This window comes from Schistocerca americana, chromosome 6, assembly GCF_021461395.2.
Source record: "Schistocerca americana isolate TAMUIC-IGC-003095 chromosome 6, iqSchAmer2.1, whole genome shotgun sequence".
NCBI lineage: Eukaryota > Metazoa > Arthropoda > Insecta > Orthoptera > Acrididae > Schistocerca > Schistocerca americana.
The window spans coordinates 640,358,831-640,384,169 of NC_060124.1; the positions used below are offsets into that span (position 1 = coordinate 640,358,831).

Here is a 25,339-nt window from a genome sequence, read left to right on the forward strand (position 1 = left end):
CTCGAGCGGAAGGTCAAAACAGACCAGGAAGAAATGTGAAAGCTCAAAGCAGTCGTGAGGATGAATTTTGTTTCCTGAAGACAGAGTACAAATAGAAGCTGCGATTCTAAAAGCAGTCATAAATCCTCTTTGTTGGATCAAAGGCTGCAAAAGTTCCATTGGAGGACAGTCACGATGAGGACAATAGGAAGGGGTGTCACCTCGGCAGCTGCCGAGTGCCAGTCTGCGAAAACTCGCTGCTACAGGGCACAGAGGCAAGAGGATCCTGCTCCATGTGGTCCTACAGAAGTGTCGGCTTTCTTCTGCTGTCGACATGAGGAATCCAGGGCATGTTGTCTGTAGTTCAACAATGCCTAGATGATCCTTACTGCAGTTCGATTGCATCTGCATTATTACACTGTGCCAAGAAGGGCTCTCAACAAGGGTAGTGTCCAGGCATCGTGGAGTGAACCATGGCAATGTTGTTCAGACATGGAGGAGAAACAGAGAGACAGGAACTGTCAGTGACATACCTTGCTCAGGCCACCCGAGGGCTACTACTGCAGTGGGTGACGCTACCAACGGATTATGGCTCTGAGGAATCCTGACGGCAATGCCGCTGTGTCGAATAATGCTTTTCGTGCAGCCACCTTACATCACATTACAACTCAAACTGTGTGCAATGGGCTGCATTATGTGCAGTTTCACTCCACACATCCATGGCGAGGTCCATCTTTGCAACTGCAACACCGTGCAGCACGGTACAGATGAACCCAATAACAAGCTGAATTGGACTGCTCAGGATTGGCATCACGTTCTCTGCACCAATGAGTGTCACATATGCCTTCCGACGATTGTCAGAGATGTGTTTGGAGGCAACCCGGTCACGTTGAACTCTTAGACACACTGTCAAATGAGTGAAGCAGGGTGGAGGTTCCCTGCTGTTTTGGGTGGGATTATGGGGGGCTGATGCACACTGTTGGTGGTCATGGTAGGCACCATGACAGCTGTGCTATAAGTGAATACCATCCTTATATTAGAACAAATAAGCCCTCGGTCACAAATATTAAGTCAAAATTGACCAGGTTTCGATGCTACTATGAGCGTCGTCTTCAGAATTACACTAACTGTTCTAGAACATATTATGTATATAATACATTAATAAAATTAAAGTTTGTACTGACTGGAAAAGATGAAGTACAAACTTTAATTTTATGAATGTATTATATACCTAATATGTTTTAGAACAGTCAGGCTAATTCTGAAGACGACGCTCATAGTAGCATCGAAACCTGGTCAATTTTGACTTAATATTTGTGACCGAGGGCTTATTTGTTCTAATATAATTCTGACACGGGCACTGAACCTTAGCAGCTATGTTCAAAGTTTTATGAATGCCATCCTCCGACCAATAGTGCAGTCATATTGGCAACATATTGGCGAGGCATTCGTCTTTGTGGATGACATTTCGCATCCCCATTGTGCACATCTTGTGAATGACTTCCTTCAAGATAATTACATCACTCGACTAGAGTGGCCAGCATGTTCTCCAGACATGAACCCTATCGACCATGCCTGGGATAGATTGAAAAGGGCTGTTTATGGGCATGTGACTTGCCAACCACTCTGAGGGATGTACGCCGAATCGCCGTTGAGGAGTGGGACAATCAGGACTGACAGTGCCTTGATGAACTTGTGGATAGTATGGCACGACGAACACAGGCATGCATCAATCCAAGAGGACTTGCTACTGGGTATCAGAGGTACCCGTGTGTACAGCAGTCTGGACCAACACCACTGAGAGTCTCGCTGTATGGTGGTACAACATGCACTGTGTGGTTTTCATGATCAATAGAAAGGGCGGAAACGATGTTGATCTCTATTGCAAATTTCTGCACAGGTTCAGGAACCGAGGGGATGCAAAACGTTTTTTGATGTGTGTATGTATGTATGTATGTATGTATGGGATGGGCATCAGTTGTTTGGTAAGTGGTGCTTAGGTGTGTGTGTGTGTGTGTGTGTGTGTGTGTGTGTGTGTGTGTGTGAGAGAGAGAGAGAGAGAGAGAGAGAGAGAGAGTGGAGGGGGGGAAACTGTGGTTGGTAAGACCTTTTTCCTTTTTGTAATGTAGTGGATTTGTTTACGGTTCATTGAGGTAATTTATGTTTGATTAATTTCGTATTATTTTTTGGGGGTATTTATTTGCTTATATCGGTGGGTTTTATGGAGTGTGGTCTGGTGTTGTTGATTTGTGGCAGTTGGTAGTATTGTGCACCTTGGTTGAGCTATATAGGTCAAGTGAAATTTGCAGTACCAGGTTTTTGTGTCTGGTTTCATGGTATCTCTGGCTATGTTTGAGCCGTATAGACCAAGTGAAAGTTTCAGTGTATGTGTGGGTTTCTAGTATCACTGTCTTCATTGGAGCTGTTTAGTTCAGGCAAAATGTATGATACCAATAGCTGTTATTCGCAGTTTTGGGGTGGGATGATTGTTGAGGGTTTGTTGAGGATTTTGTGTGCATAATTTTTGGTTTGATATTTATTTTGGAATGGTGTCATCATCCTTATTGTTGTGTGTGGTGATTGACACTGCCCAAGACCCCTACTTCGAGCGGTTCCCCCATTAGTTTCACTTTATTTCTGGTGTTAAATATTCCACTTGTTAGGGCCTGTTTATGTTTGTTCATGGGTGTAGTGATAGATGTTGTGGTCTCCATATTGAAAACGCTTGAAATAGGAGTGTCACCATCTTGAAGATGCCACGGGTTAAAGCAAATAAGAGAACAAGAACTTTTGGTAATCCCCTGCTGCCTATGTCTGTAAAATATGCTAACAACAAATTATGGCTAGTGCTACTCTGCTCGAATTGATAATTATGAAATTACTTGTAGATTTGTTATGTCAGGGGTAAAACAGCGATTTTGAAAATATCCACTGCTCGTCCTATACTATTTAGCTGCTATTTTTATATAATACTTCAAACAAAACATTCATGTAATGGGACGCAGACTACTGTCAGCTCTCTATATATGGGTAAAGTCAGGATCTATATAATAGTATTAGTATGCAGAATTTACGTTCTGGAGCCCAGATATTCTTATAAATTATGGACACCTTGTCTCATGGGGTATTTTTTTACTTCATTTTTAAGGATTTGGGGATTTTTGTTTGCCTGTCCATCTCTTGTCATACTGTTACACTTTTCTAGCAGAATATAAAGCTGTAATCTGAACCGTACGGAGAGGTGCACAGTCTACATGGAAATATGCCATTGGTACTTGAGGGAACATAGATATATTAATGCTTAAATTCACATCATTGATTTTCCACAATAGTATTTGTTTTATAGTCAGTTATAAACCAGCTTTTGGCATTCTGTGTCATCCTCAGACAATTTCTGATGATGTCCAAAAAAGCCAAAATCTGATTCATAACGAACTATAAAATAAATGACTTTGATCATGCTGAGCACCACAGCTGAGACCAATATTAATGATTATATGTGTTATTACATATTTATCATGTTGCAGTTGGTTTCACTGATTGAACATCTTCAAATTGCCCATTTGTGTCATGACTTTACACATGTAGGCCACCTGAATATGTTTAGTGAACAAATCTGGTCATAACACAATAAATGTGTAATAATACAGCTTAGATGGTTATTAATATGAAATAAATATTATTATGGAACATCAATCATGTGTATTTCCAGGGTTGCCACATGTTCTGGAAATCAGGGAATTTCAAATGTATCAGGGAATTTTGAAAAGAGCACTGGAAAAATCTTGTTTTTGTCTCAGTAGATGAAATGGTTTGTTTACTGAGATGTCATGTGTCATCACTGGCTGGGTGCAGCTGAGTACGTGCGTAACTTCCGTACTCCCTTATTCTTACTGCTTCTCCCCTTTATACCACTCCCCTCGAATTGCAATCAGTACCACCACCACTTCTTGCCACTAGCCTAGCAGCTATCGACAAGAGACAGGGAGGCAGGAGGAGTGGTTATTTGAATCTGATTCTCAGAGATTGTTGACGCAGCAGCCAGAGGTGGTGATCACGTATACATGAGTTGTGTCTGGGTGACTGTCTGAATATCTGTGTGCTCTTGTTTTCTGACAAAGGGTATGGCGGAAGTTTAGTTGTGAGAATGTTATTGTCTTTTTTACATGCCTGGATGTGGCTCAGCAATCATCTTTACCGTGAGTTGCTACTATCCTCATTAGCGTTGATTCTCAGAGTATTTGTGCAACTCACCAGCTACACAACCGGCAGGCCGGAAAGGACAGAAGGAAGACTCCCTTGAAGACTTGCTACATCCCTCCAGCCAATCAACACATGAGTCTCCCTCTGCCAACTGGAAAGGCTCGAAAAAGTCCACCAAAGGCAAATGGTCTTCTGTTTCGCTGACCCAAAGATCCTCTTTGACGGTGTCGCCATGTGATACCTTCTCCTGGCCGGCCACCATTTCGCCAGTGTGCCCCACCAACCTTTCTTGTGCCCTGGATTCCTCATGTCGACAGCAGAAGAAAGCCGACACTTCTGTAGGACCACATGGAGCAGGATCCTCTTGCCTCTGTGCCCTGTAGCAGTGAGTTTTCGCAGACTGGCACTCGGCAGCTGCCGAGGTGACACCCCTTCCTATTGTCCTCATCGTGACTGTCCTCCAATGGAACTTTTGCAGCCTTTGATCCAACAAAGAGGATTTATGACTGCTTTTAGAATTGCAGCTTCTACTTGTACTCTGCCTTCAGGAAACAAAATTCATCCTCACGACTGCTTTGAGCTTTCACATTTCTTCCTGGTCTGTTTTGACCTTCCGCTCGAGGTTGGCATTCTGTCTCATGGGGGAGTCATGCTGCTCTTATGGGATGACATTCATAGTCAACCCATCCATCTCCCTGACTACCTGTCATCAAGCTGTTGCAGTTTGTCTATTCCTTCCTCACTTGAGCTTTTCCCTTTCTACCATTTACACCCCTCCGTCATTCGATGTCACCAGGTTCGACTTCCTCCAGCTTATTGGACAGCTTCCTTGCTGATTTCTGCTGCTTGGGGACTTTAATGCACACCATCCCATCTGGGGCTCTTCCAGAACCTATCTGAGAGGTGCCCTCTTCGCTCCCATTCTTAATCAACTTAACCTTTTCTTCTTTAGCACAGAAGCACCCATGTTGCTTTCAGACTCGTCACACACCTATTCCCATTTGGACCTTTCCTTCTTCACTGCCTGTCCTGCACATCATCTTGAACGGTCCGTTCTTTCTGACACCTACTCGAGCGACCATTTCCTGTGTGCTATCCATTTGCTAACTCCTACCCCACCTCCGTGCACATCGAAATGGCAGCTGACTAAGGCTGACTGGAGACTTTACTCCTCCCTGGCGACCTTCAATGAACACGATTTCCGCAGTTGTCATGACCAGGTGGAATTTCTTACAAACATTATCCTTACCGTCAGAACATTCCATTCCTCACACTTCCTCTTTACCATGCTGTGTCCCAGTCCTTTGGTGGACTGAAGCCTGCTGTGATGTAATTCGCATTCTTTGGGATAACCAAACAGGCAGCTGAACTTCATTCACTAGTTCTTTTAACAGTTTCATCCCCCTCTTCCATCGTGTGCACCAACCTCCGACGGTTCTCTGGGAGCAAGATCCATTCCCCAATTTTCACACTGACAGTAGCAGACAATATCATCGTGTACCCTATTGCTATCTCCAACACCTTGGGTCGCCATTTTGCAGAAATTTTGAGCTCCTCCCACTATCATCCTGCCTACCTCTATAGGAGATGAGCAGAGAAGACTCGGGCAATAACATCTCTTCTCAGAATCCTGAGTGTTACTGTGCTGCCTTTACTATGAGGATGCTAGACCACGCTCTCACTTCATCTCAATCCTCCGCCCTGGACCAGACACTGTTAACTTTCAAGTGTTGCAGCACCTTTCTCTTGTGGGCAAGCACTTTTTGCTTAATACATACAACCGGACCTGGGCAGAGGGCATGTTTTCCAGCCACTGTTGTGAAGGCACTGTCATACCCACACCTAAGCCCGGTAAGGACAAACAACTTCCTTCTGGCTATTACCCACTTTGTTTACCCATGTCATGAATGGTTTTCTGTGGAAATCCCAGACTGGCTTTGTTTTTCAATTTGGAGAAAGCCTACGACATTTGTTGGAGGACTGGTATCGTTTGTACTCTCTACACATGTGGCCAACTGCGCCATCTCCTTGAGGAATTTTTAAAAGACGAGTCTTCGATGTACGTATGGGGTCTGCCTCCTCGGACACCTTTATCCAGGAAAATGGTGTACCTCAGGGTTCTGTCCTAAGTGTCGTCGTCTTTGCTGTCACCATTAACCCTACAATGGCCTGTCTCCTGCCGGGCATCTCCGGCTCTCTCTTTGTTGATAATTTTGCCATCTACTGCTGCTCTTCATGAACCTGTCTCATTGAGTGGTGTCTTCAGCAATGTCTTTATCGTCTTTACTTATGGAGCATGGACAGTGGCTTAAGTTTTTCTACTGACAAAAACATTTGTATGAATTTCTGGCAGCACAGCTGGTTTCTCCCACCATTTTTACATCTTGGGCCTGTTGCTCTTCCATTCATTGAAACTACAAAATTCCTGAGGCTCCTGCATTATACAAAACTATCTTGGTCCTCCCACTTCATGCTCCCTGCAGCTTTTTCGATGGGTGTGAACCCTTCACCATCTTGGCTTCGTGCGGCAGCCCATCTTCACCTTGACCTTCATTCACTTTCCAAAGACACTGCACCAGGCTCGGTCTATTGCCTTCAGTTTCACGACCTATGCATGGAATTTTGCAGTAGTATCTTTGTATACACTGATGGCTCTTGGACTGACCATGGTGTCGGGTGTGCCTTCAACGTCAACCAACATTTTTTGGTACTGACGTCCGGCACATTGCTCAGTATTTACAGCAGAGCTCTTCACCCTGTATCAGATCATCGAGTACATCTGCTGACATACTCTTTTCACTGTGTCACTGCTCAGACTCTCTTGGCACCCTTCAAAGCCTCTGTGCAGTGTAGACTGTCCATCCCTTAGTGCACCAGTTCCAGGAAAGCTTCCACTTGCTCACTTTTTATGGAGCCACTGTGATGTTTATGTGTGTTCCAGGTCATATCGGTCCAAGAGGTTGCTGACACTGCTGCCAAAGCTGCATTCCTCGTACTTCAGCCCAATAATTCTTGCATTCCCTCTGATGATCTCTTGTTACTTTCTGTCAGGAGGTGGTGTCACTTTGGCATCGCCACTGGTCCTCCATTCATAGGAATAAGCTCTGGGTTATTAAGCCTCTCCCAGTGGCTTGGACAACCTCCTCTCAGTCCTCCTGTGGCGAGGAGGTCATTTTAACTAGGTTGCATATTGGGCACTGCCTTTTTAGCCATCACCATTTGTTAAGTGGTGCTCCCCTACTACTTTGTGCACATTGCACCCAACTTTTAACTGTCTGCCGTTTCCTGAGGGGATGCCCTTTTTTTTTTTAGAGTTTACATTCCCTTTTGGGTTTGCCATCTGAGTTATTGGCCATTTTAGTGAACAATGCGTGGGCTGTCGACTCTGTTTTACTTTTTATCAGTTGTAGCAATATAGTGAAGGCCATTTAATTTTTAGTTCTGGGCCTCCATTTCACTATTGCGTACTTCATAGACCTTTCTCCACGTCCCTGTTTCTAGCTGTCCTATCTTCCGTCATTAAACGTTGACATGTAATCATTTTTAACTCCTCTCTTCATCTTTGTGTTTCACAGTTTTGGCATGGACACATATGACCCTAGTTGTTTTTGCACCCTAAAACAAAATGGGGGAGAAATACAAAGCCCTTACATTCTTTTGTCGACTTATGTCTTTACCTCCCCTTGAGACCTCAAAATTTGTCGGGGAAAAATTCTAAAACGTGTCTGTGGAATCAGAGAAATATCAGGGAATTTCACTTGGAGAAACTTGTGGCAAACCTGATTTTAGGTTTTTATATATGGAAATTATTTTTGCTTCTGGTATTGCAGTTCTGAATTGCTGAGTTCATCTTAAACTAAATCTTGTTATTAATCATATATACCATTAGGGAATATAACTTCTATAGGCATGTAAGTGTGAGAATCCATGGGTCCCTGAAGAAGCTTTTTCAAGATGTAGAATAAATAATTTTTTCCGCTTAGCTGAAGTACCTCAGAAGATTAAGCCATATGAGTAAACTGAGTGAAAGTGTGTTAGCAATCCTTTGTCCAGTTTGATACAGTAAGAGATTTCTAAGCACAAAATGGGCGGAACTGAGCTTCTCGGTTAACTGACCCACATGCTGGTCTCACACGTGATTGGTATCTGCATTCCCAGGAACTTAGAACATGGGAGCCTAATTGCCCATTTATCCCTACTTTTGATATTCGTATCTGTAAGTTGCTTTTATTTCTTTAGAACTGCACAATACAAGTTTTTAGGCATTAAGCTGGTACCTGTGGATCTATACAAGCCTGTTCTGTTATTATCCTGGATGTTTCTGGTATGAATGAGTTTAGATCTTGCATCAATAAGTTTGTGACACTGCAAACATTAGAGTTTTTCCAAAGCCCTCCAGTGCCCCAAGTAAATCATTTTTGTGGACTTGGCAGCAAACACTGTGTGCCACACCATATTTTATGTTCTCCCTTTTTGAGTTTAATCTTATTCCTGTCTTATCATTTGTTAATGTGACCTTCCATTTTCTGTAGTTAAAGTACAACTCAATCCATGCAAGGGGAAGACTTTTAATGCCATACTATTTTAGCTTCCCCTCTCAGAATTTTTTAATCTAAACAGTCAAAGGCTTTGGCAAGATGACAGAGGGGATAATTTCCACTATTTAATTCTACTGGAATTGAATTTGTGAGATATTATGTTGGATTCTCAGTATAGAAGCCTTTACAGAAGTCAAACTGTGTTGTTAAAAAGTTATTCTCTGAATGGTGGTTCACCATTCTAAGTGGATTTAGGTTGAAATACTATGCAGAGATGAAGAGGCTTACAAAGGCAGGAATAGGCTGGTGAGTTGCACCAAAGCAGTAGTTGGATGAAGACCACAACAGCAGCTTCAACTCAGTTTATTGATGGAAATCTAGCTCTTGCCGAAATTAGCTCTCTCTCTCTCTCTCTCTCTCTCTCTCTCTGACACACACACACACACACACACACACACACACACACACACACACACACACACACACACACACACTCTTCCTTCTAGCTACCACTCCATCTCTCTTACCAGTGTGTTCTCAAGGTGATGGGACATATGATTCATGCCCGGATGATATGGTGGCTCGAGTCTCACAACTTTTTATGAATGCACAGTGTGGCTTTCAACACGGCATTCTGCAGTGGACCATCTCATTATTTTGCCCACCCATGTCATGAATGGTTTTCTGCAGAAATCCCAGATTGTCGCTGTGTTTTTTGATTTGGAAAAGGCCTATGACACCTGCTAGAGAGCTAGTAACGTCCATACTCTTCACATGTGGGGCTTCCGTGGCCACCTACCCTGTTTCCTTCAGACATTTTTAAAAGACCGAGTTTTCGAGGTGCATGAAGGGTCTGCCTTGTCGGACACCTTTATCCAGGAAAATGGTGTGTCTCAGGATTCCATTCTGAGTGTCATTCTCTTTGCTATCACCATAAACCCTATAATGGCCTGTCTCCCACTGGGCATCTCCGGCTCTCTTTTTTTTTGACGATTTTGCCTTCTATTGCAATTCTCTATGAACCTGTCTCACTTAGTGGCATCTTCAGCAATGTCTTGATTGTCTTTACTCGTGGAGCATCAACAATGGCTTTCGCTTTTCCACTGACAAAACTGTCTGTATGAATCCCACGAACGCTGACTGCAAATTTGTATGTCCGTCTGGTTATTTGACCTGTTGTGCTGCCATTCACAAACAGCATTCCAGGAGGTGTTTTCCTACAGGATAACACTTGCTCACATACTGCTGTTGTAAGCCAACATGCTATAGTGTGTCAACATATTGCCTTGGCTTGCTCGATAACCAGCTCTACCTCCCATCGAGCACGTATTGGACATCATCTGATGACAGCTTCAACCCATCCACAAACATCATTAACTGTCCTTATATTGGCCAACCAAGTGCAACAGGCATGGAACTCCATCCCACAAACTGACACATGACACGTGTACAATAGCGTACCAGCATTTGCATTTACATTTGCAGTGGCTTGTCTCACACTCCCATTGATCCTGCAACGTTAATCACTTTACATACGTTGTCTCAACAAATATATTCCTGGTATTTCATTACTCTACATTAATTATTTTTTGGTGTTGCAAATTTTTCCGTCAGTGTACCTGGCCTTTCTTTAACCATCCCTGGGGCAATGCAGAATTCTCTTCCCAGTAGCGAGAAAATGCCGTTATTCCAATTTTGAAATCACATAAATTGCCTCTTCAAACGGACAGCTGTCGTCCAGATTGTTTACTCAGTGTCCTGCAAGTTACTTGAACATATGGTTAGTTGAAGGCTGTATTGTGTCCTTGAATCCCCGGATCTTTTGGCTTCGATCCAGGGTGCTTTTCGCCAAGGGCGCTCTACTGAAGATAATTTAGTCCACTTGAAGTGTGCTATCTGAACAGCTTTTGCTCAGCATCAGTTCCTTGTTGCAGTTTTCATTGATCTGCCTGTATATCTTATGATACCACATGGTGCCATAACGTCCTTGCCACCTTAAAGGAGTGGGGCCTCCATGGCCCACTCCTGATTTTTATCCAGAACTTTCTTCCATGTCACACATTTTGGGTACAGGTTGGTGCCTCCTGTAGCATCCCCCCCCTGCAGGAGAAGGGGCTTGCACAAGGTTCTGTTTTGAGTGTCACTCTCCTTTTTGTGGCTATCAATGATCTGGCGGCAGCTGCATGACATATTTTGTCCCCATCATTTTTGTTCGTCTGCGACGGCTATTGCTGGAGGCAGAATGCAGGGAGCAATACACCAAGCACAATCCTGGGCTTTCACTCATAGCATCCATTTTTTGGCTGCCATGACCTACGTTATGCATTTCTGTCATCGTGTTTTTTAGGTCCGGTCTTTGATGCCTAGTTGACATGGCTTCCCCGTCTTTGCCAACTAAAGCAGACATGTAGGTCGCACCTGAATGCTCTTTTATGCCTCAGCGGTGTGGTCCACTCTACTTTGATATGGCTGTATGCAGCATTGGTGCAGTCACACCTAGATTACAGGAATCTCTCATATGACTTTTTATCAGCTTCGACATTACGTCTGGATTCGATACACTATTGTGGGGTAAGACTGGTAACAGGTGCCTTTGGACTAGGCAGCAGTTCCACTATTGTGGGTTCTGCACCATCAAAAATTGATGGCAGCTGCTCACCCATAGTACCCTAACTGTCATCTCCTCTTTCCAGATACAAGATCTACCTCCCAAAACGGCAACACAGGTCTGGGGCTACGATCACCAAGTTTGAGTCTTGGTCAAGCACACAGTTTTAATCTGCCAGGAAGTTTCATATCAGTGCACACTATGCTGCAGAGTGAAAATCTCATTCTAGAAAACTCTTTATCTGTAATTCTCTTTACATATTGGCTATTTTCTTCACATATGGGGGACATGGTCTCATCTGAAAAGTGAAAGTAAGCCTGTAAAAGGAAGGGGTGGGGGAGGGGGGGGGGCAGTTCTCAATTCTTGAGCAGTGACCCTCATGTTTTTTTTTTTGTGCAATTTGGGTTAGTTTATGTTCAATCCTTGCACCCAATTTACTCTTTCATCTACCTACTTTTTTTCTCGTCAAGCAGAATGATATTTATGCCCGGTGCTTAATACCTGTTTGTATCACTTACAATGCTGGTATTTATGAATTTTTTAGCATTTGACTCCAGAAAGACCATTTTTCTTTGTAGTGAGGTCTTGCCAACAGCAAATTTTCTGGATGGAAAGTCGCTCAATCTGCTCATATACTTTAAAATTTAAAAGTAAATCTAGCAATGCTAGAATGTATACAAAATACTGATATACCCATTTTCAAGTTGTTGTTTAAAGATTCGCGACTTTTAAAACTTACGTAGATTATCTTTTTGATGATAGAACTTTACATAAGAAGTTATTAAGAACATTGCGAATATCACATGACGAACAATTGAATGACTAAAGCAGTGTTATCAACCCTCATTCATTGACACATGTAATAAATTCATCGAAGCAGTGAAGTTCAGAGCTGTAAAAATTTCTGAAATTAAAAGTATACATTGCCTAATGAATGTATTATTTTGGGGTGAAAGAACACAATAATTGTTAGTTTTGGAATGTAATAATTCACTATGGCTTCATTTTAATTCTAATAAGTTTCACACTGTAATGAAACATTGTCTAAATGCCTCTCTTTCTCTCTCTCTCTCTCTCTCTCTCTCTCTCTCTCTCTCTCTCTCTCTCTCTCATTTGTTATAACTTACCGCTGTTATATTGTATTTGTATTGCAGTCATTACATTAAAATTGGCTATATTGATTCTGCAATTTATACTATTATGTTATTGCTAAGAATTGATTTAAAGAATAAACGTATATATTTATTTGTAAGATTTTGTAAATTTATACCACTGGAACTCTTTCAAAATATTTGATTGCGTAATACTGCCAATAAATACAATGACTTTCTTTCATCTGTTTATAATTGTAATAGATGTTGGACACTTTGACTCCAAGTATGTTATACAGAAACGCAGTGATTTTTTGCAAAAGGCAAAACTATGTGTTCGAAGAATTGTGGAGAGGAGGGTACGTGATGTATTTTAAGTAGGTTATAAAGAGTAACTATAACAACAAAAACAATAAATTATTTGTGATTGGCAAGCTTTCGGAGCCAATGGCTCCTCCAGACAGAAGCGTTGAAGGGGAAAGAAGAAGGGTAAAGGAAAAGGCCTGGAGAGTTCCAGGAAAAGGTGTAGATTTTGGAAAAGTCACCCAGAACTTCGGATTAGGCGAAAAATAGAAACGACACATGTCATATACCAGCTATTATGTAAACACTGTTCAGCTTTCTACATCTGCATGACTACCACCAAATTATCAGTTAGGATAAGTGGGCATAGGCATAGTGTATATACTGGAAACTCACAATATCCTGTTGCAGAGCATGCTCTACAACATGGCATACGTGACCTCGGCACTTGTTTCACCACACATGCCACCTGTATTCTTCCGCCAGACACCAGTTTCTCAGAACTCCGCAGGTGGGAACTAGCACTACAACGTGTCCTTGGTTCTCACCACCCACCTCGCCTTAATTTACGTTAATTTCTCCTGTCTCAGCTTTTCTTCACTGTAATTACTCTTTGCTTCACTCCGTTTTAGCTTTCTACATCTTTCATTGTCTTTCCCATCTATTTTCACTGCCCCCTCCCACAACTGTTGCATACAATACACTTACCTTCTCACTCTTATTAACCATATACAGTTTTAGTAGTAATCTCTGTCTTGCATATTACCCTGTCTTCCACCTTTAAGCTCTCAGGTTTCCGAATCTTGCCGATGCAGTCCCCAACAATTAGTCTTTCCTTCTCATCCTGTACCGTAAGTCACCCATGACCCATGGTTCTGGGTGACTTTCCCAAAATCTACCCCTTTTCTTAGACCTCTCCAGTCCTTTTCCTTCATCCTTCTTGCTTCCCCTGCAACCCTTCAGCCTGAAGAAGGAGTCACTGGCTCCAAACGCATGCCTATCACAACAGTCTTTTATGTGTGTGTTCTGCCACTGCTTGGTGAGTAGATTTTTTATCTATCCAATTAAATAATTTTATAAAGAGTATCTGTGTGTGATGTTTTTATTGGTATACAACTTGTTATAAACAAAACTTATTTTTACCATTTAATATGTTTCCAGATATTTACCAGTGGTAAAGATGAAATTGGGTTGATTGTACTTGGTTCTGACAAGACACAGAATCCACTTGATTACCCAAATGTTAGTGTGGAGTTTCCTCTTGCACTACCTACATGGCAGATGATATCCTTTGTGGAGAAATCTTTTCATGAAAGTGAAATAAAAAGAGATTGGATAGATGGTGTTGTTGTTGGCATGCAAGTCTTGAAAGATGAGCTAGAGTAATTATTTAAAGCTGTCTGTTTCATGACATTCCTGGAACATGTTCCAGAATGTGTGTTACACAAATCACAGTGACATAGTTGTGACTTTATAAACTTGAATCAATATGTTTTTGTAATGAAAAAGAAACAGAAGGCACAATACCTGCAGAAATAGGAAATTTTTTTGTGTGATTTTACTGCATGAATGTTTTTTACAGTTTTTCAGCTCAATAATTAAGGAGGTATTGATACAAGGCTTTGCCAAAAACCCATCTGTCACCTACAATTCCAGCCCTGTCACTGGCATTCCGTACCCCACAATATGACTGGGCCACTATGAAAGCAGCCACATCATTGTCAAATTCACTGAAACTACTGCATAGCAATTTGCTTGAGTATGGCTGCAGTTGTGGTCTTCTGTTTGGTTTAAGCACTGCGTCAATACCTTCTCTTTATAGCACTCAGAGGTCGCGATCTGCGACTGTTTTTACAAGTGGCAAGAGAACTTTTCCTCTAGTTGCTTGTTTTTCACTGAAAGATGCAAATATTTTAGAATGTAGTGCCCTATGTATATCTGTTAGAATAGCCACAAGGTCTGAAAGTTATTTTCAAATGATTGAGCTCTTCTACAGAGTATTGAAATTCACAGATTCCTCCAACCTGGTCCAACAATGTCTTACATACTCCTCTTCCTCCATGGATTGTTTCCAGTGTTTGGAGATGAAACATTAGGCAGCAAAACGTGCCTTATAACCAAAATCTAATGAACATATAATTAAATTAACTAAAGATGTTATGTTGCACTCTCAGGTAAGACTGATCTTGAATACAAAGCCAAAGTGGAAATTAATTGTAAGCTGCAACATTCATCTCACTTTTTGTTATTGAAATTATTCACAGTGCCATAGGGAGAATTGAGTTTATGTGTTTTATAGAGTCAGATACACGCTGTGGCACAGGGTGCTGTCCATTATTCTCCTGACTATGATGTCCAGCTATGGTAGTCTTCCTTCTTCTTTGGTCTCCATAGTGAATTTGATTTTGTGGCGTGTGGAGTTCAGATGTACAAAGAAGTCAAGAAGTTTGTCTCTTCCATGAGGCCAGATGACAAGTGTGTTATCCACATAACAGAAGAAGAAGAAGAAGAAGAAGAAGAAGAAGAAGAAAAGAAGAAGATGGATTTCCATTTGGTTGACATCAGGGCCTCTTCCTCGAAGTGCACCGTAAACATATTCACAATCTCTGGTCAGAGTGGGCTGCCTATGCCGACTCCATCTGTTTGCGGGAGGTGGGTGTGCCATGAGTCAGTGAAGTGGGAAAGTTGACCAAGTAATATGCGTGACGTGTCATACCTCGACCGATATTGAGAACAGAATAAAAAATTCAGAGGCATTACTTTTCAGCACTCCCATGCATATTCTGCATGCAAGAAAAGCTTATGGAGCGGGTTTCTCATTCAGAAATTCTATTTCAGTGTTGGTTGTTTACACGAAGACCGTGTTAAGCATAATGGAAGAAGGAGAAATGTTTATCAGCATTCCAGATTTGGCAGTGGCAGGCTCATGGTCTGCTGAGACTCTGGTTTATTGTTTCACTATATTGCTGCTTGCATTGCTCAGAATCTCATTTTGTGCCAACATAGAATTGGTAGGTTCAGGAGGGCCATGCTAAATGCCTTGCAGGGCCTCAGTAGTGCCACCCAACTAGCACCTGAGAGGGCAGACAAGTGTTCGCTCATGCGTACGTGATCCTGCAGTGAAGTTGTGTACATTTAGTCAGGAAGTGGGCTTGTATACAGTGAGACAGATATCCACACAGACAATGTGATGGCATCTGGAGCAGCACAGACTGTCAAGCCCTTAATGCAGCTCTAGAGAGAGGTGAACTGACAGCGGTGCAACTGACAACAATGCCAGACACAGGAATGGCACTGTGTCATCGTGTCAGACGAGTCTCGGTTCTGCAACATCATCACAATTGATGTACTTGTGTTTGGAGGCTCTGATGCCAACAGACCTGGCCAGATTGTACCTGTCATTCTCATGCGGGTCCAGCATGTGATGTGATGGTATGGGGTGCAACTGGATACATGTCACAACTTCTGGTTCACATATCCAGTAATTTGGACAGCAGTCATTGCATTTGTGTTTTGTTAAGGCCTATCGCTGTGCCCTAGTTTCAAGGGCTCCGTGATTGTAGATTGTATTTTATTGGTCCTGTTGTCTACATAGCAGCTTATGCGTAAGACATTGGACAAGTCAAGTTATAAATATACAGGCTGAAAGTAATTTCAAAGCATACATATTTAAGCTTACAATAATACACTTTACACACAAGTATTTATATAACACATTTCATAAATTTAAATATTCTTCAATGGAATAAAAGCAGTGATGCTGTAAATATGACTTTAGAGATTTTCCAAATGTATTGACCTCAGTGATAGCTTTTATGTTTTCAGGAAGTTTGTTATAAAGCTTAACTCCCATGTGAAAAGTACCTTTTTGGCACAGTGCTATGCTGATTTGAGTCATATGTAAGTTCCTGTTTTGTCTGGTAAAGTGCTCATGTATATCACAGTTTTTTTTAGCCTCTGGTCCTTGCCTATTACATTTAATTTAAAGAACAAAAGGGTTTCCATAATGTATACACACGGTAATGGGAGAATACCAGATTTCTTAAACAGGGGTTTACAAGAGTCTCTAGGCTTGCACCCAAACAAGATTCTAATGGCCCTTTTTTTGTAGTTTAAAAGTGCTATTAGCTATTTTAGAGTTTCCCCAGAAGGTGACCCCATATCTAAGACGAGAATGAAAGTACGCATGATATGCATTCAATACTGTTTTCTCACTACAGCATGATTTTAATGAACAAAGAAGATGACGTGTTTTGGTCAGTTCTGCATTGAGACATTCAATATGCTTGTTCCATCTGATGTCACTCTGCAGCCAAAGTCGTAAGAATTTGGTTTCAGTACTGTTACCAACTGCTTCGTCATTGATAGAGACTGATGGGATAAACATGTCCTTGTTAGGAACATTGTGGAATTTTAGAGCAACGGTTTTCTTACTGTTTATTGCAAGCCGATTACTCTGTGCCCAGCTGCTAAGTTGTTTCGTGACTGTGTTTACTGTCTGCTGTAACTGTTCATTGTCATCTCCTTTTAGTAGAATCGTGGTGTCATCTGCAAATATGATTGATTTGTGTGCATCAATATTTAAGCTTAGATCATTTATGTACAGAAGAAACAGAAGGGGTCCCAATACGGATCCTTGGGGTACACCACATTTTATTTGTTTATAGTCAGATAAGTGATTAGATACAGTTTTTAGTTCAATATTTGTGTGCTTGACGCACACTGCCTGCATACGATTTGTCAGGAAGGAACTGATCCACTTGTTGGACAGACCTCGAATACCATATCTTTCTAGCTTTGATAGCGGAATTTTATGGTCCACCATGTCAAAAGCTTTTGACAAGTCAATAAAGACTCCTATTGTTTCCTGTTTTTTGTCCATCAGGTTTAGGATGAAATTGATGCACTCATAGACAGCAGTTGTCGTTGACCTCTTATTTCTGAATCCATGTTGTTCATTACATAGGATGCTGTTTTTATTTATAAATTTCATAAGTTTCTCATACATAACTTTTTCCAGTACTTTAGAGATGCAGGAGAAAATTGTGATGGGTCTGTAGTTATTTACATTGTCTTTATCCCCTTTTTTATATACAGGAATAACTTTTGATGTTTTTAACACATCAGGGAAAGTGCCTGCCTGAAGTGAGCAGTCGCATAAATGTGTGAGTACTTCAGTTAGGTTTGATGCGCTCTTCTTTAACACTGTTGCAGGTATACCATCAATACCTGCCAATTTGGAATTTTTTAGTCCTTTTATTGCTTTAGCTACTTCATCTTGTGAAACAGAACCGATGTACATTGATCCTCTACATGTACTTATTTTATATTCATTTGCCTGGATGCTCTTAAAATTTGATTGTAACATATTTTCAGCAACACCTGTGAAAAAGTTGTTAAATGTGTTAGCTACTTCTAAGGGGTTTGTTACTTTTTTATTTTTATGTGATAGTGTTATTTTTTTCCAAGGTTGTCTGTATTCTCCACATTCTTTTTTTATAACACTCCACATAGCCTTTGATTTATTAGCTGAATTATAAATGATTTCATCATTATGCATTATTTTTGCTGCTTTTATTACTTTTCTTAATATTTTGGAGTATTTTTTATAGTATGCGCGTACTACAGGTGAGGAATTTTTCGAGTTACATATTTCATGAAGTAGTCTTCTCTTCTGGCATGAAACCCTTATTCCCTTTGTGATCCAGCTGTTTGTTCTAGAGTTTCCCCGTATGGTTAATGTTTTCAGTGGGAATGCAAGTTCAAAGAAATGGGTTAATGTATCAATGAAAGTGTCGAATTTTTCATTAATATCATTCATTTTGTACACTCCTAGCCATTTTTCTTTGTGTAATAAGTTGTTGAAGTAGTTCACATTATGCTGATTATAGCTTCGATACGCTGTTCTAAAAGACATGTTGTTAATAATACTGCCTTGTACTTTTATGCTTCATATTTGAGCAAGATGATCACAAAAACCTGCATTGAAAATTTTTAGTGAGGTGTTGTGTAAACTCTTATTTACTAGAAACTGATGAAGAGCTGTTTGACAAGTTTCTGATACTCGGGTAGCTGCTTTTACTTCAGCCTTTAAATTGAAGGACGTTGCAAGGTTCAAAATGGTCTCCCTATTTCCACTATTCATGAGGAAGTCAATATTGAAGTCATCACAGATTATAAATTCACAATCCATTTTATTTACTTTATTTAGCAATGACTCCATTTTGTTTAAGAAAAGTTCAAAATTCCCAGACGGTGATCGGTAAACTGTAGCAATAACCAGGTTGAACTGAGTAATTTTTATAGCTGCAATTTCATAATCCTTTTCGACATTTGCCCTAGTTAAGTCAGGTAGTGTAATAAAATCTACATTATCCTTTGTGTAAATTGCTACCCCACACTGTTTGCTGTTTTTCCTGCAGTAGTAAGCAGCCAAGACAAATTTGTTTATTTTAGTATTCTGGATTAATTCTGGGCTAAGCCAGTGCTCAGAAATGCATAACACTGAGATATAATTAAGTTCATGTGTTAATAGAACGTTAATTTCATCGATCTTATTACGCAGGGATTGCACATTATGGTGATAAATTTTTAAATCGGGCGTATTCACAATTTGGTAATTGGGAATCATATTTACAGCATCACATACCTCTAGTTTAAATTACGAATGTCAGCAGCGTTGTATTTTTGTTCTTCTTTCTTGTTTATTTTGTTTTCCTCGCTGTTGGAAGGATGTTCAGGAAGCTGATAAATTGTTCTATCCCTTACAAGTCTTTCTTTGATGTTATCTTTTAACAAGATAATGCAAGACTACACATCACCTGAGCTGTACTGAGCTACCTCGATACAGAGAGTGTTCCACTGTTGCCGTATCCAGCATTTTCTTCAAATCTGTCACCTGTGGAGAACGTCTGTTCACAGGATGCCAAGAGATGGGTATGCCACCAGCCGCCAGCCACCAGTCGCCAGCCACTACAGTTGAAGAACTCTGACATATGACATTCAGTTGAGTAGCATGAAATGATGTACCCATGGCTGTAATCCAACCTCGATTTGATATCCAGTGTGATGAGAGCTGTTCTGCTTTTCCAGTTTCAATACTGAAATTCATATATTATTTTTATGCTATCCTAACCAGATTGGACTGTGGTGTCATACAGCATAAAATATCTTACAACGTGTTGAATTAGTTATGAGAAGTGTAGAACAGCCAGCAGGGGAAAGATGTTGGCAATGAGACAGCTTTTATGTATAACACCAGTACAGTGTTTCACAGTGCATAATGCTTCTGCAGATTGAGAACAAAATGTGTGGTTTGCTTTCATCCATTTTCACAAACATAGCCTAAAAAATAATGTTGACATTACTGTGCATTTCACTCTGAGGCATATTGCACTCTGAGAATGTTCATCGAATTCAGTTACTTTGTATTATATTTCAGTAACAGTGACATAATAGCAAATTGGACTGTATGAGTTTTTACGGATTTTTTTTCCAGACACACACTACCATTTCTTCAGATTTATTCAATTTGGGTATAAATCCTTTCCAGCATATATGCTGTACACAAAATGTTGAACATAAAATGTAGCTATCTGCTGATTTAACATCTTGCTGAGTATACCGGTACAATATTTTGTTGTAACAAATAGTTCAATGTATTTTACACACTTATAAACTTATTTATACAGTTATAGTAATTTATACCATTACATTAATGTTGTACCTTAATGTTCTGGAAGACGATATTATAAGGAACCTCATACTTTTCCTGGATGATAGAGTTGTCTATAATGAATTATTGCCTGAAAAAAATCTGCACAAATTTGAGTCAGATCATAACATTTCAATTTGGTCCAAAGATAGGCAACTGAGTTTAAGTTTTCAGAAATGTAAATTGGAGCACATCACAAAACAAAAAAAGACAGTATTGTATGACTACATTATCAAATAATCACAGTTTTAATTGGTCAACTCATACAAATATCTGGATGAAATGAAATGGTGACATAGACTCACTTGTAGGCAAAGCAGAATGCAGACTTCAATTCATTGGTAAGACACTGGAAAATGCAATCAGTCTATAGAGGACATTGCTTACAAAATACTTGTGTGGCCCATTCTAGAATATTGCTTAAGTATGACCCATAACAAATAAGGCTAATGGCAGACATTGAATGTATACAAAATAGTGTAGCATGATTGATCATAGATTTATTTGATGCATGGGAGAGCATCAAGAAGCTACTAAAAATTGGAAATGCCAGACAAGTGAAGATAGACGCCAAATATATGACAAAACCTAACTTATGAAATTTCAGGAACCTGTATTAAGTGAGGTATTTAGGGATTATACAATAACCGCATATGTATCACTCCTATAGGGACCATGAAGGCAAGATTAATTACAGCATGCACAGAACCATTTAAAGAATCATTCTTCCCACACTCCACATGAGCATTGAATGGGGAAAAACCATAATGTGTGGTACAACAATGTACTTTGTCGGACAAACCCACAGTGGTTTATACAGTGTGCATGGAGACATGGAATCAGTTGACAGTAGCTGGGTAATGGTTCATATTGATTCCCATTTCCCTGTTGCAGTAGGTGATCTTATGCCTCTAATTATTTTTCCATTGCTATCTTAACTTGCATTCTTCAATTCAGTTTATTAACCCTTCTTATCTCTTTGTATTAGGGCAAATGTACAGTTAACTTTTGAGGAATTTGTATTTTCAATTTATCAACTGGAGTTTTGTTTCATATGCAGCAGCAATGTTACAAATTATTTGTTTCAGTTTCTTTAGAATAATTTGCTGTTTCACGGGTGCTTTGAAGGAAATAAAAGATCTCGAAAGTGTCTTAATGACAACCGATGGCCTCATGTTGACAAGACAGCTGGTTGCCTTGCAGAGGGCAGGGCTTGACGGTCTGAACATCAGCTTAGACACCCTGCAGTCCCAACGCTACAACCAGATCACGAGGAGGAAAGGCTGGGAGCGTGTCATGGTTGGCATAGATCTAGCCTTGCAACTTGAATACGACCCTGTGAAGGTATTACTAGTGCAGCTGTCATCGCATGCAGACTTTCATAAACAAAAGATATAAATCTGTTGTTAAGAATATCAATACAAGAATCACCATTTTAAAGCAGTATGCCCACACCCTCGCCCCCATCCCCGCTCCCACCCTCACCGCTGTCTCCACACTGCAGCTGTAAGTGAAGGAAGGTATATTAAGACAGAAGAAGTAAATTTTAGCTGACGATGCTAACAGTTTCGTAGTTTATACAACATAAAAAGGATGCCTTGCAAGTTTACCAATTAAAAATCTTATATTTTCCTCCCAAGAGAGTCTTATGAGACTCAAGATCTTTACAGTTTCTCTTTTTTTCTTTTGTGTCTTTAGTTTAAAATAAGTTTCCACTATTGTGGTGTTGTTTTGGTAAAAATACTCGATTGTTTGGAAAAATTATTCTTAATTCTGTAGTCACATTTTTGTTGTGTCTAAGTGCTACTGGTTTCAGTAGCAAGTGCCAGCATCAGTTCATCTTATTATCAAACATTTCTGTGCAAAATAAAAGCTGACCACTGTGGCCGAGCGGTTCTAGGCACTTCAGTCCAGAACCGTGCTGCTGCTATGATCGCGGGTTCGAATCCTGCCTCAGGCAGGGATGTCCTTAGGTTAGTTAGGTTTAAGTAGTTCTAAGTCTGGGGGACTGATGACCTCAGATGTTAAGTCCCATAGTGCTTAGAGCCATTTGAACCATTTTGCAAAATAAAAAGCTTCTGTACAACTGCAAACTAGACATACCATTTTCAGGGTGCAGTTCACATCTATTGAAAGCACAACAGTGACCTTTACTTTTAGTAGATAAGACACCTACTGAGGTAAGTGACTTGATGACTGCACACAAGAAGTTGTCATTTATTCCATATGTAGCTACCATGCAGACTCATATTTTGTATTAGTTTGTCCTTACTCTTCCAAAAGGTTAAACCTTGTCTCTGCAGCCACAGCTTCCTCTCTTCAGCAGTTGTCTTCATCTCCATGTGTGAAGAAAATCCCATTCATTGATCATATTGTTTAAGTAGGATGTTCTCAGTCATCCCCTTGTTTTCTTACCTACGATCTTGCCTTCAGAAATGTTTTTTAAAAGATTATCATCTCCAGTTAAGTGTCCAGTGTATTTTGCTTTGCCCTGGCCTATAACTTTCAGTGGTTCTTTCTTCTCTCCTATTTCCTTTAATTTTTCTGTCAATGCAGATAGTTCTTGTACTTCTCCTCCAGAACCACATTTCAGCAGGTCTGAGGCGAGCTTCCTTTGGCTTTTCTAATGTACAGATTTTGCATCTGTGTGTCAGAACACTCCACACAAAGGTCTTTACAAATATTTTCTTAATGTGGAAGCTGATATGTTTATTCAGTTGCAGCTTCTTCTTATTTTGGAAGGAACTCTTCACCTGTGCTATTCTTTTCTTGAATGCCTTGAAATATTGATTGTTTTCTTGCAAAATGCTACTGAGATATTGAATTTCAGTTCCTTTCTTGAGTTGCTCATTGCCTGTTCTTGTGTCAGTCCTACCTCCTCCTCCTTTCTTGTCTGTAGCCATAACTTTTGTCTTCTTTGTATTCATTTTTAGCTTTAGTTTTACAACTTCTTGATTTAAGGCCTGAAACATTTTATTTAGTTCCTACTCTGATTTACTATTGTGATGTCGTCAATCTGCAGTGTATATGCATGCAATTAAGTTTCCATATCGACATCATGCTCCAAAAACCACCTAACTGTGTGTGGCAGGGGGTACGTCTCATGCCACCAACTGATCCCCTCTGCCTTGTTCCACTTGTGAACAGTGCTTGGGAAGAATGACTGTCAGTACACTTCTGTATTATCTCTAACTTCTCAAATTTTCTTCTCGTGATCATTTCGTGAATTGTATATGAGAGAAACTATTATGTTGTCAGACTCTTCTCGGAAACTACTCTCTCGAAATTTGGGTAGTAAATCTTTCCGTGATGCACAACTGCTCTCTTATGGCATCTACCACTGGAGTTGCTGAGCATCTCTGTAATGATCTCACAGCGACTAAATGATCCTGTGACAAAACACTCCGCACTTCATTGGATCTTCTTTCTCTCTTCTGTCAGTCTTACTGGGTAAGGACACAGGGGTAATTTACATTCACTTAAGATTCTTCCTGTGAATCTTAGTCTGGCATCTGCTTTTCTATTGCTGTTTTATGTGGTCATTCCACTTTAAGGTTGCTCTGGATAGTTACTTCTAGATATTTTATGGTAGATTCTGTTTCCAGCAATTTGTCATTAATAGTGTAGTTGTACAGTATTGGATTTCTTTTCCTGTGTGTGTGTGTGTGTGTGTGTGTGTGTGTGATATGTTACATTTATTTATGTGCAGGGTCAACTGCCAGAGCCTACATCATTCACCAATCCTCTGCAGGTCATTGTGCAAATTGATACTGTCTTCTGTTATTGCTACTTTCTGATGGACAAGTGTAGTACCTGTGAACAATATTAAGGAGCCTCTGACACTTTCTACTGGATCATTTATATACATTGTAAATGTAATGGTCCTATCACATTTCCATGGCGTATTCCAGAAATTACCTTTTGATTCTGGTCATCTTTTCTTTGTTGTTGCTATTACTTCCTTGATGAACATATTAAGGAAGTAAGGTGATAGAAGGCACCCGTCTCTCACTGCCCTTCTGGTTTTCCTTCTTTCATATCCGGTTCAGTACTCTGACTTTAGTATATACTCAAAATTAATCATCTGTCCTTCCACTTTGGACATTACTTTAAGGAATGATGATATAATGGTAATCTGTTTATTAAACAATATTTTAACGATACACTATGCTTTCTGATCATATAGTGGCTTGATGATGGAATTTGATACTGAAATTAGTAATCATTAGACAAAATAAAAGTGAAGCTATAATAAAAGAAAGTAATATTTTGGATCATGTCAGTTGTTGTTCCAAACAACTGCACGTCAGGAATAGGTTCAAATGGCTCTGAGCACTATGCGACTTAACTTCTGAGGTCATCAGTCGCCTAGAACTTAGAACTAATTAAACCTAACTAACCTAAGGACATCACACACATCCATGCCCGAGGCAGGATTCGAACCTGCGAACGTAGCGGTCATTCGGTTCCAGACTGTAGCGCCTAGAACCACACGGCCACTCTGGCTGTCCAGGAATAGGTACTAAATTATTTGTCCGCTGATGACCTCACAGCTTAGAACACTAAAACACAAATGTTAATTGTTTGCTATGTGCCCTGGTAGAGTTTACAGCTGTTTACAGTTCACGATTGGTTGTTGGAGATTGGACATTACTCACATAGTGTATTTAGTGCACAGTGCAGAAAAAGGCAGTGTCCAGAAAAGTAAACAAGTGTAAAGGCAAAAGTTTCATGACAGGATGTTGTGTCACCATACTTGGAAGACAATTATAGCCAAAGACAGAAATTTAAAAGAAACTGGCTCATTTGAGCTGCGGAGACCTAGTTGAGGATTCTCAGTAGATAATTGTTAGCACAGTAGAATTTATAAAGAGACAATGTCAGTTCGTGTCAGGGAAGGTTG

At 40.3% G+C, this 25,339-nt stretch overlaps 1 protein-coding gene across 1 annotated transcript in view; it reads left to right on the forward strand.

Moving 5' to 3' along the window:
- The first annotated feature begins 12,649 nt into the window (after positions 1-12,649).
- The window catches only part of LOC124620359 (molybdenum cofactor biosynthesis protein 1-like), a 64,681-nt gene continuing 51,991 nt past the window's right edge, over positions 12,650-25,339 (forward strand). Inside the window, exons 1-3 of the mRNA XM_047147031.1 lie at positions 12,650-12,778; positions 13,884-14,104; positions 21,525-21,780. Of these exons, the coding sequence (XP_047002987.1) occupies positions 12,650-12,778; positions 13,884-14,104; positions 21,525-21,780 (606 nt within the window). The remainder of the gene's footprint in view (positions 12,779-13,883; positions 14,105-21,524; positions 21,781-25,339) is intronic.